Source organism: Nipponia nippon, unplaced genomic scaffold, assembly GCF_047370975.1.
Source record: "Nipponia nippon isolate SJK-2023a ecotype South Korea unplaced genomic scaffold, ASM4737097v1 scaffold_4, whole genome shotgun sequence".
Taxonomy (NCBI): domain Eukaryota; kingdom Metazoa; phylum Chordata; class Aves; order Pelecaniformes; family Threskiornithidae; genus Nipponia; species Nipponia nippon.
This window is the reverse complement of record NW_028262358.1, coordinates 82,229,934-82,242,096: the sequence shown is the minus strand read 5'-3', so window position 1 is coordinate 82,242,096 and position 12,163 is coordinate 82,229,934. Positions and strand designations below refer to the sequence as shown.

The following is a 12,163-nucleotide window of genomic DNA, read 5'->3' as shown; positions in this document are numbered from 1 at the left end:
GTCAAATTAATGCCAAATTCCCCACTCAGGTCAGCAAGGTCAGAATTGCCCTGTGCACCTACTACACAGGCAGATCTGGTTCCAAACTGACTCACAACATTTCCACTATCTATTTTCACACTATCTTACGTCACTTGGTGGCCTATATTTGTACCCTTACTGCAGGTTTATGCTGGTTATATACTGTTCTGTGGCACAGTCCATAAGCCCTTGGTCAAGAGTCAAAGCAGAAGTGTCATCTAAGGTAGCCAGACACCTATCCCAATGTCAAATTAAGTGTGTTAAACTTACCAAAATCAGATGAACTCATTTGTACTAGGTTTTCCAGTCTGTATATCTGTTGCCTAATTAAAGGAATACAAAGGTTTACTGTATTTATATAGGTAAAAGTTCTTTAGCTACATTTTAGTAAGGTCTAAATAGAACAGAGAGGTGAGAGGTGTTCCTTGCTTTGTATTTCTGACAAAGCTTACAGAAATGTAACTTAGGAAAGAGCATTAGTGGAAGACAGCAGACACATCCAAATGTGAAGGGATGACAATGAATAGAATTTTTGCTTGTTTTTAAAACATTAAACACAGTAACAACAAATACAAAATTAGCTAGATATTGGGGGAGGAAAAAAACAACCACACACATAAAAACCCTGACAGCCATTCCCTGTAGGTGATCTTTTCATAAGCGTAACTCAACTTCATATTCGACCACAGAATAAACCTGAAAGTTAGTCCTCATTGCATACGCTCAGTATACACTAAATTAATTCACTTGTGAAGTGACATTAGTAAATTCTGTCAGCAGCTTTTCCCACTTTCTGCTTAGGGTGGTCTGCTGCTTAACTTGAGCACAAAAGATAAACAGCAACAAATATAGTAGAGTAAAAGGAGAAAGTGTCTCTAGAGAAATTAAAACTCAGTTCAGTTTTGGAGGGAAGAGAGAGCATTTTTAAAGAAGCTGCTAACGGCCACTGCAAATGAAAATTAAAAAAAGCTGTAACATAGGTAAGTACTCAGCCATATTCTGCAACAACTGTTATTTTCAAGTGGTCTCAAGTATAGTTTCCACAGAGACAACACGGTACTAAACTGAATACATGAAAAATACAACTGTGTAAGACAGACTTTCGAAAGAAAATGCTGCATAAATTGAGGAAGGAGCTCTCTGCCTCATTGCTTATACAGTCAAAGCAGCGACTACTGAAGGATTCAAAAACAGGATACTTGGATTCAACCCAGATCAAATGTTCTTATTAAAAAAACAAAAAAAAAATTTGAAAACTAGGAAGTGTCCACAAGGATCCAAAAACCCAGGTTGTAACCTGCATATTAAAAGGGCAGGCACACATTAAAATGATCTCCCTTAGCGCTTCCTTCCTTGGATAAAATCATGTCAGCTACCCAAGATTACCGTCAGCCATTTAGGTGGGTTGTGGGGTTTTTTGTTTGTCTTGTTTTTGAAATCAAAGCTGAATTCCTGCATGAATTTCTCAAGTATTTCAACCATGTAGAAAGGAAGGAAGTCTAAAGCAGGAGGACTTTATGAAAGAGTGCTGTTGAGGCTGAAGGTTAGAGAGTGTCAGAAATAAACCACATAGAAAAAAAACCCAAAAGACTCTCCACTGAATTGACAAAGACAGAATACAGTGGGCTGACAAAATAAAAGCACAAACTGAGCATGAGAAGCATAACAAAGACATCATCAGTTAAATAAGTCATTTTAATTTCAATTTGCACTTGTACCTCAAAGATTGATCCTCATGGTTGTTAATCATTAAATCATTTGATTTGTAAATAAATATTCTGACAGTTAAACTGGTATTTCTGTTTATTAATCAAAGATATATTGTCTTAATATACCTACTTAAATGGTTACATAGCTCTTACTCACTTTGACTCACACATCTTCAATCACATTAAAAAAATCACAGGTAAGAATTCTTTTTACTGTGTAATTCATGTTTTTAACTTGCAGTTCTTGTGTATAATATTATTATTTATTACAATATTTAAAAATATTAAATAACAATAACATTTACAGACACATTAAGAAAGACTAGGTTTCTGTAAGCATGCATTTAAACATAGATATTATCTATATTTTATAAATTGAATTATTTACAGCCACCTTGTCCTCAAGAATCATTATAACTTATACTTAACACATGTGATTTCTAAAAAATATTTTTATTCTGGTAAAAACCACAATAAAACATATTATGCCTTATGTTCATCTCTACTACAATTACAGAGCAGTTTATATTACAGAAAAAAATTATTTAATTCAGGAGATCAACTACATCACTGTCTCACTGCCCAGTGATTTTATGTTAATAAACAGATCAGACTAAATGCTGAAGGGGATACAGTGTTTCTTTTAACTAAGTTATCCTCCGATCTCCTTCATTATCATATTTTTTTTAATTTATTTTTTTAAATCACAGTGAAGTCAAAGCTTGCATGAAACAAGCAAAGCTAAATAATACTGGTTTTAATACACGTCCTGCCATCTATGCCATAGTGTTTCAATAAGCCAGACCCTATTAATGATGTTTCACATCATGCCCTTGGTCATACCCTAAAGGGACAGAAGAATCCACTACAATCAAAGGAATGATGGAATATATCACATATATTTGTGGAATCACACAAAAGCTCCTCTCCCATGCACTCTGTATGTGCTGTACATACTCAGGATTATCAGTAGCAAAGAGGATTATTGGTGATCTGTGTATTTGCATTGACCAGATTAAACATCTACATTGAATTACTCAAACACTGAGTAACTGTATCTGAAGAGATTGCTGAAGCTATCCTAATCCAAACAATTGAAGGAAGTGCTACATCCAACATTTACAGTATTTGATTTTTAACCTCCGCTTTTCTTTATGCACAAAAAAAGGACTTAAAAATCTTCAAAAGACAACTTTAATTATACGGGTAGTACAACCTCATTCAAGTAAATCTTATATGGTTTATTCATATATTCCAAAGCTAGAGCCTTCTAAATTAATCACAACACTGTTGTAATAACTATACTTATCAATTTTTATCTAGTGACAGCTAAGATATGCACCACGCTGCTTAGAAACTTAGTAATAAGTCCGGTAATATTAAAAATCTGTGGCACAAAACTTACTTTTTCCCATAATTCCATTTGTGTCTTATCCATCACTTCCTGAAGTGTTAGATAGACAGCATAATCTTTTTGGACGTATTGCATAGCTCACAGTCTTTCATGATTTTACTATCAAAAACTTGAAAAGTTTGCTGCATCCGTAAGGTGGGTATAATTACACAAGTGGATTAATTATAAAATACACTAACATTATCATACCTAAATAATCCAAAGAGAAGTCCACAGGATTCAACTAATGCCGTTTCAGTAACCCACTGAAAGCCAAACATTTCCACTACATCTTCTTCATAGTCATTTGGAGAAGGATCTAGTCTCAGCAAAACCCTGTAAAATAAAGCCAACAATATTCATACATTTGCCAGTAATAAACCTGTAGAATACAATATCTACAGGTGGCCTATGTATCACTGATATTTTATCAATACATCAGCAACATGTATACTATAGAGAGGAAGGTGTAGCAGTGCTCTAAAAAGACAGACTGTTACAACTTATATAGCAATATAATATATAGTACATAAAATATGACAACTCCTAGCTTCAAGAGCATAAAAACATGATATAGTCACAGGGCACAGCATATTTTAGAAACAAATAAAAATTAACAAGCTACCACCTTGAAGCATCTTCATCCTTACAAAGGAGCTGAGATATAACGTACAGACAGTCCTTAACACAAGAGGTGGCTATGTTAGAATCATAGAATCATCAAGGTTGGAAAAGACCCTTAAGATCATCAAGTCCAACTGTTAACCTAACACTGCCAAGTCCATCTATACCATGTCCTCGAGCACCACATCTATCCATTCTTTAAATACCTCCAGGGATGGAGACTCAACCACTTCCCCTGGGCAGCCTGTTCCAATGCTTGACCACCCTTTCGGTGAAGAAGTTTTTCCTAATATCCAACCTAAACCTCCCCTGGCACAGCTTGAGGCCGTTTCTTCTCATCCTATCACTTGTTACTAGCGAGAAGAGACCGACCTCCACCTCGCTACAACCTCCTTTCAGGTAGTTGTAGAGAGCAATAAGGTCTCCCCTCAGCCTCCTCTTCTCCAGACTAAACAACCCCAGCTCCCTCAGCCGCTCCTCGTAAGACTTGTGCTCCAGACCCTTCACCAACTTCGTTGCCCTTCTCTGGACACACTCCAGCACCTCGATGTCCTTCTTGTAGTGAGGGACCCAAAACTGAACGCAGTACTCAAAGTGCGGCCTCACCAGTGCCAAGTACAGGGGCACCATCACCTCCCTGGTCCTGCTGGCCACACTGTTTCTGATGCAAGCCAGGATGCCATTGGCCCTCTTGGCCTCCTGGGCACACTGCTGGCTCATGTTCAGGCAGCTCTTGACCAACACCCCCAGGTCCTTTTCCACCAGGCAGCTCTCCAGACACTCCTCCCCTAGCCTGTAGCGTTGCATGGGGTTGTTGTGACTGAAATGCAGGACTTGGCACTTAGCCTTGTTGAACCTCATGCAGTTGGCCCTGGCCCAACGATCCAGCCTGTCCACATCCCTCTGCAGGGCCTTCCTACCCTCCAGCAGATCGACACTTCCACCCAACTTGGGTGTCATCTGCAAACTTACATGTTACCTACATGTTAGGTAACATGCTCCACCGTAATTCTATGTTTGGAATTTGTCTCAATGTACACTATATGCCTAATAACTAATGCTAGAACATACATTTGCTCCTTTATATACATTTAATAATATTTATATAGAACACATTGATACAAGCATGTTAATAAAAGCACACTTTTAGGTAGATGAACTGATAAGGGTCACAAAATGTGACATCATTATTATAACTTAAACTAACACTAGGCCATAACTACCCTTTGCTCTGGCTAAAGAAAAAAAAAATCAGAACTGCCATTTTACTCAAAGTGGAGAAAATCAGACATCTGTATAGATTGTTAAAACGTTACTAATTGTGCAAATATAAAAATATTTCACTAATGTGCTTTCAAAAAAAAAAAATCACAGCAAGCTGTATAATAACAACAAAGACATCAAAACAAATTATTTCAGATTTTTCCCAGACTTTCATAAAATACTTCAGCCTAGATGAAGCTGAATTCACTAAGATGCAAGCAATATTTCTGTTTAAAAAAAATGTACTGGACAAGCACTTGGTTTTCATTATATTACACACCAAATTCATATTCTTCTTGAGCTATGCACTATTACCAATTCAGTTCTCAGAGGCAAAAAGAGCATCTGCTGAATAATCAGCTCAATCTCCCACAACACTTGTAGTTCACTTGGTAACTGCCTAAACATTGGTCTGTTTTGAAGCCTTTAGCCATTAAAACCATTTACTTCTATTCTAGATAATGAAGACAGAGGAGTCCCTCACATGCAGGCTTTTCCAAGAATTTACAGTCTGAGTAGATGAGGTGAATAAACGACAGGAGAACAGTATTATCATGACTGTAGTGATCTGGGAAACCTATCTGCATACAAGCTCCTGAGTGAGTTTTCACATGAAATTGTTTGTTGTGAAATGCTTCTTTGTCAGTGTGGAACCCACTATAGATACGTTCATGCAGACACAGACTCTCCCAATCCTCTGCCTGATATCAATTTGAATGAATGTGCTCTGATCCAACAACAACAAAAAAACCCCTTATAAATAAGATAAGGAATGGGGGAGGTGCAGCAGAAGCCCTTTTAAGGCTCTACAGAAAAAGCTGTGGAAATGAAAGTTAAAAAACCCCGAAGTAACAACACAAAACATGAGGCTTGGCAGGAGAAACCCACAGTAAGTATTCAAGTTCAAAGGTATAAAGGAAGTACTGGGAAAGACAGACAGACAGAAAGATCATGCTTTTGTAGGAAAAACAAGACAACCCCTGCAGGATCAGCAAATGGCACAGAAAATTAAGCTGGATCACAGTCAGTAAAGATGACATTAACTAAACCAAGTAACATTTTAGAATCTCACAGAAAATACTTACCATGTGACTTCTGAACCTTAAATCCAGAATACATGCAAAGGTAGAGGTTTAAGAAAGATGGTCTTAAAGCTACAAAAGACAGTTCCAGCAATCTGGGGAAGCCGGGCAGAGCAGGTTTATCCCTTCTCCACATGACAGAAACAAAGGGCCAGCATCAAATAGAGCATACGACTGGAAAAAAGCAGTGCTGCATCCTCCTCAGAAATGTAAGAAGTCTCAGATGCTGTTGCCCAACAAGCCTGTAAAAGGTCCTTTACAATATCTTAAAGTAAGTTCACAAAGTTAGGAACTGGACCTAGAATGCTCTTCAAAGAGGTGTATCAATGCAATTGCCCTTCCTGCTTTGGTTACCACCAAACTGATCTCAAGTTCATAAGAGCTGAAGAACAACTGATTTGGAAACTCTGTCAGCATTTAGGGGAACCTAACACCAGTGGAAAGAACATCTTAGAAGGGTATTATATTTGTACCTCAAAAAAACCCCATACCTCTTAAGAGATCCACTTGCTAAGTAAGACTCTGAAGAGAAGCTTCTCCCTCCGTTTTGGTTGTCAAAAGCACAGGAAAAACAAGACAGCTTTGAGGTCTCATTCTCCATTTCCATTGCCATCTCCAAGCTTTCAGTGAGAAACGGAGGTGTGGAAGAAGCCACAAAGTCATCGTCCATTGTTTCCACCTGATCCAAAAAATAAATAAATAAATTAAAAAACATTCATGGTGTTTCTTCAAATAATTTTCTCATTGTTACAACTCCCCATAATCCTTCAGCTCAAGTGAGGACACAGATCTGACTAACTGTAACATCAAATTAACAAACAGAGAGATACCAAGAAAGGCAATCATGTTCTCATGCCCTGCCACACAATTCTACCGCTTTGTGTGACTTCATCTTCCTCCATCACAACCTGTTCAGGGAATCACATCAGTGAAAAGCTAACCCTACAAAAACCAAAATAGGTTCATTTTCTTCTGGTTTAACTCTCTAAATTGACTAGTCATGAGGTTAGACTAGCACAAGGGTAAAATAAGAGGCAGGAACGCATTACAAGGCATGGGCGAGCTACTTTCAGCAACACTTAATTTTGCAACCAGAGTAGCTATGCTATGAAAATACATCATGCTTTACAGGCTCCCAGTTGTCCATGACTTAAAGGAAATATTACAGCTCAAGTTCCTTCTAAGAAGCAGTAAATACACCCCACATGATACTTACGGAACCCTGAAACGCTGAAGTTTTAAAGCTCAGAAGATGGTTCTGACATAGCTCAAGTTGGAAGTTTCTATTAAAAGAGTCTGACTTCCCAGGAATCTGAAAAAAAGAGAAACAAAAGCAAAAGGAGAAGGAAGAACACGTTTGAAAGAAGTTCACTGCATACTTAACACTAGTGAATTAGTATTTTGTACAACATAGTGAAAGAGCAGAACTAGGCAACAGGTGCCACAGAGTTCTACAACAATATGTGAACAATATAATGAAAACTATTAACTCTAAATTAAGTTTTCAGTCTCATTGCTGGCAGTTTTTGATAATGTTCTTGCAGAAACCAGTTTACACCATGGCTACAGGTTGGTAATGCAGAGGCTTAACTTAAAAATGAGCTCAAGGAAAAAAAAAAAAAAGAAGTTTCCGTCCTACTTTCACCCACTCATTCACATTCCTGCGGTGCAGTCGGCTGTCCAGCAGAAACAGTAACAACTCTTAAGTGAAAGAATGACTTCAGTGCTTTGAACAGACTTAAATGAATTTAAGGTATCAAAATGGCCCCACACGACAGGAAACACTGGGAAAAAACTACAAAAAGGGCAGGCCTTCACGGTCGCAGCTCACGACAGTTCTGTACTCGTCTATCGCATCCCTGACCCGGCGGAACCCATTACCGACTTCAAGCACCGCAACCCGGCCAGCCACGCTGGAGAACAACTTCCCAGGCGGTTGCAACCCGCGGGCAGGAGCTGCAAACCGGCGACACAGCCGCCGGGAGCAGCCCCCCAGCCCGCCTGCCGGGGAGCGGCCACCGGGCAGCACACCCGCCGGGGATCCGCCACGAACACGACCCCCACCCGTAACGCCTGAGGCCCAGCACCGCTCCTCTCTCCCCGGAGGCGCTTCCCCGCCGCGCCGGGCCGAGCCGAGGGGAGGCGTCAGCCCCGCTAGACCGCGGCGGGCCAGCACCGGGCCAGGACGTGGGAGCCGGGCGTGGGTGGGACGGGCGGCGCGGTACCTGCGCGCTGCCGAGGCCGCCGCTCCCCTTCCGCGCCCGGACGCTTTTCCGTACGTCCCGCGCGCCACCGTCAGCCCAGCACTGCGCAAGCGCCGCGGCGCCGATTGGCGGCCGGCCGCTCCTCCTTCCCGCACCGCCCGGCTCGCCTCCGCCCCGGGAGGGAGGCAGGGAGGCGCTCCCCCGCCCGCCCGCTCCCTTCCTGGCTCCCCTCCGCGCCGTGCCCGCCCCTCCCCATCCCCGCCCGCCTCAGGGCGAAGCGCCGCGCGCGCCTCCAGCCGCCGCCCGCGAGGCGGCTCCCCGCGGCAGCCGGTCGGCCCCGTCCCGCCAGCGCGTGCCGTCGGCCGTAGGACCCCTCCGGGCACGCGCGGTCCCCGGCAGGTCCCGCCTGACGGCAGCCCGCCCCCCCGCCGTGCTTCCCTCGGCGTGAGCTCCTCCCTCGCGCCCGCCCGCTCCCGGCTTCTGCCCCTTGCTGCCCCGGCCCGCTTCCTCCCCTCACCCGGCTGAGGCTGCGTTTCCCGGCCCCCGTTAGTTAGCTCCCAATGTGGTTCTTACACGCCCGCTCGTTGAAATTCAGGTGGGGCTTCGTGGCAGCCGCTCGCCCCGCCCCTCCCCACTCCCTCCCTCCCTCCCCCCCCCCCATCCCGTAGCACTCTCGCAGCTGCCCTCAGGGCGTCCGTCGCCTGGCCAGCCGCCACAAGTTGTTTCTGGCCACTTCTCACCTGAACGCCACCATCTTGTCACTGCCAGTCAGTGCCCCAGGTCAGGCTGCTGCTTCCCAGTCTTCCTACATTTCCACTGTCCGCTACCTGTCTTCGGTTTCATTCTCGTTTAGCCTGTACCTGAACCTCATTTTCCTTCTCCTCGGCCACCTGAGTTCACTCATCCCCATGCTCCCTCACAGCCATGGTGAAGAGGTCCTGGTCTTTCCTGATGCCTTACAGACCCTGATCCAGCCTCCCCATGTCTGTCGGGTCCCGCTCCCGTCTGGAGACGTGAGCAATTATCATCAAGCATGGGAAGTGGTGTTTAATACATTTGAAATTCAAGCTGGCTATCGCTCTTTTCATTTACAGAAGCACCTTCATTGGGTATGACAGCCACCACTGAAGAGGGCCAGTGAGAAACTCCTAAAACCTGGCCCTGGCATAACTTAGCTTAAAATGCCTACTGTGCACCTAGCGGCTTCTGGGTCTTTTTAATAATTACTGTAAGATTTTGGATTGCCTTGGTTTGATTTCATTTCAAAATGCTCTCCCAGTTTTGCTTTTTTTGGGGGTGTAAATTAGCAGCAGAGCACAAAACTTTTGTTTCTAACAAGAAAGTTGCTATAAAAAGTTTTGCTGTTGCTGCTACAGCTTGCTGTGAAAACTCTCCTGTGATTAAAAATGCTTCATTTGCTCCTGTCTCTGTAAGAATCCCTCATTTCCTTCTTTAAATTCCTGTCTAATTAAAAAAACAGTGCATCATGGTTAAATAAAACTGTACCCAGGATAACCCTGATTTCCATATGCAGATTTATCTGCACTGACAGCCCCCTCTCCCTCTCTTTCTGTTTCCTCTCTCCCTCCCTCTCTCTCCCTCTTTCTCTTCCCCTCTCTTTCTCTTCCTCTCTGTCTTTTTGTCTCTCTTTATGTGTATTGCATTATGCCTGAATAATTTTCAGCCTTTTTTTTTTTCCTCCCTTCTTGCAGGCACATGCTAAAATAACTAGACAAAGATGCAAGGTGGTTGCTGCAGTCCCTGTCTCTAGGACAAAACCGAGAAAGCTTGTGATTGCAATGCCACCTTTCCTTTTTTTTTTCTCTCCTTTTTTTTCCCCACCCATGCTCGGTGATTAAACTTCCCCAGGACGGGGAAGAAAAAGGAGCTGGAAATGAAATAGGGTTGAGGAAAAATCCCATTGCAGCAGCTGCAGCCAGTGGTGTCTGCTGCCAGATGTGCTAAGGTTCCTGGGGTCCTTGACACTAAAAGGCAGTATTAAAATATTTGGAGACAAAAGCTGCATCCTCAGTGATCATTTTCTTTATTTAACATGGCAGCAAGCGCCGTGTGGGGGAAAATCAACACGCTGGATGTTGAATTGGACTTTTCTCCTTTCTAGGATGAAAGGATGTTATCTATCCCGTGCCAAGAGGGAACTGAGGTAAGAGAGCTGATCCAGCTCCTGCTTTTTCATAGTATATTTCCTAAGCATCTTTTCTGAAACAACCTATATATATCTATGTGTGTGTGTGTGTGTGTTTATATATTTCTATGTTTGCATATTTGTGTATTCGGTTTCAAGTCAGTAAGTCGTAATGTTTTGGGTTTTTTTTTCTGTGTCCACATCAACCCAGAGAAAGTTAATTCACAATATATATTCAGAGCTTGTTCGGAAGGGTCGTTTTGTGTTGGGTTTTTTTTTTTTTTTCAAATACGTTTTTGTTTCCAGAGAAGACTTCAGCAGTGACATCACGGTCGACTGCTAATATTAAAACCGATTTTCAAAGTCTTAAAAAAAAAAAAAAAGCCAGTAACTTTGCGATAAGAAATTGTGCTGGAGATTCATATGCTCTATTTTTCGGTTGCACTCTAAATATTGGAAGTCTTATTAAAGCGATAGTGAGATTTTTTTTATTATTATTATTTCTAGCACAGAAGCGATGAATGCTGCATAATTAAGTACAGTATTTAATTTGGCTGTTGTGAAGCAAAAGAATAAGGTAATAATTTTTATTGTACTAATCAGACTCAAGATGTTCTCTGTGTTAATTGGGTTAAAAAAATTGCAGTACTTATTAGAAATTCTAATTTCACAATGCAGCACTGACAATAAGCTCAGCCAGTGAATTATTCACATCTTTAATTTGCTCTCTTAATGACAGTGTTCTGTAATCAGAGTGCAGAGACTGCTTCCTATGCATTATGTATGATGTTCAGGACTTAAATGCAGGACATTATGAAGCCTCTCAGTGGCTCAGTAATTAGTTTTCCACAAGACAGGGCTTAGATATGCACAGATAAAAGTCTACAGTTGAGATAATGTTAAGGTGGTGACTCATGCTAACAAAAGCAGGGAAGTTCAAATTTAATGCTGAAACTGCTCTCCATTCTCCCTCATTGTGCTTAGGTGCAGGGGGAGGGGAAGAAAGTCTTCAAAACTAGCCCGCCATGGTGAGTACGCTGCGGACAGCCCAAGGGGGCAAGCCGGGGCTCATTTCACTTTGGAGCCGTATTTTTGGCAACTTTACTGATCGGAGGGTGGAGGTGGAGTTGCGTTTTGTGCCTCTTTTTAAAGGTTGTGAAAAGGGCAATACTGTACACACCATCAGAGAGCAATCATCAGTAGGAGAGATTAATTGTATTTTAAAGGATTTTATCTGAAGCACAAGCGTTTGTAACTTTGTCCAATTAGGATGTTTTGAATGGAAGCTACTTTGTTATGTGTAGAAACTTTGAGAACACCTGATGCTTGCTATATTGGTGTTGTACCTATTTCAGCTGTCAGGGCCTTTACTGTATACACATTTTAGAAAACATATTATTTTTCTAACAGTTTAGTTCTCACCATGCCAAACATGAATCATAATGTAGGTCTGTTCTTTTTTCCTTGGATCACTTACCTGGTGTTACGTCAGGTGATTTAAATGTAGGGAATATGCATGGTTATGTAATTTTCCTACTTCTATACGCTGCTTATTATAGAATAAAACCCAAGAATATTGAAATGAATTTGGAAAATGTTACTTTTTCCATACTTAGTCACTAGTCAGACTGGCAGCTGTACATTTGTCCTGAGTTCTCACATTAGAACAATCATAAATTTTTACTGGAAACAAAATACCTGACTAGAGAAGGTTATTTACT

The 12,163-nt window shown here is 41.8% G+C and overlaps 2 protein-coding genes across 12 annotated transcripts in view; one reads left to right on the top strand and one right to left on the bottom strand.

The window, feature by feature from the left end:
• MMS22L (MMS22 like, DNA repair protein) overlaps positions 1-8,875 on the bottom strand; it is a 99,003-nt gene extending 90,128 nt beyond the window's left edge. The window contains exons 1-5 of one of the 2 annotated variants that reach the window (XM_087776032.1): positions 8,814-8,875; positions 7,309-7,404; positions 6,584-6,771; positions 3,334-3,459; positions 292-344 (exon numbers count right to left, since the gene is read on the bottom strand). In XM_087776032.1, coding sequence (XP_087632158.1) covers positions 292-344; positions 3,334-3,459; positions 6,584-6,762 — 358 coding nt within the window. In that variant the 5' untranslated portion in view covers positions 6,763-6,771; positions 7,309-7,404; positions 8,814-8,875. Of the gene's footprint in view, positions 1-291; positions 345-3,333; positions 3,460-6,583; positions 6,772-7,308; positions 7,405-8,317; positions 8,417-8,813 lie in introns of those variants that run through there. The other variant, XM_087776033.1, reaches the window with a different exon arrangement.
• A 1,041-nt stretch (positions 8,876-9,916) lies between these two features.
• LOC148053403 (uncharacterized) overlaps positions 9,917-12,163 on the top strand; it is a 200,170-nt gene continuing 197,923 nt past the window's right edge. For 9 of the 10 annotated variants that reach the window (XR_015708437.1, XR_015708436.1, XR_015708432.1 and 6 more), the window contains exons 1-2: positions 9,917-10,460; positions 11,427-11,470. Coding sequence is in view for 1 of the 10 variants with exons in the window: in XM_087775782.1 (XP_087631908.1) it covers positions 10,390-10,460 (71 nt within the window). In the remaining 9 variants the exon portion in view is untranslated. The remainder of the gene's footprint in view (positions 10,461-11,426; positions 11,471-12,163) is intronic. The other variant, XM_087775782.1, reaches the window with a different exon arrangement.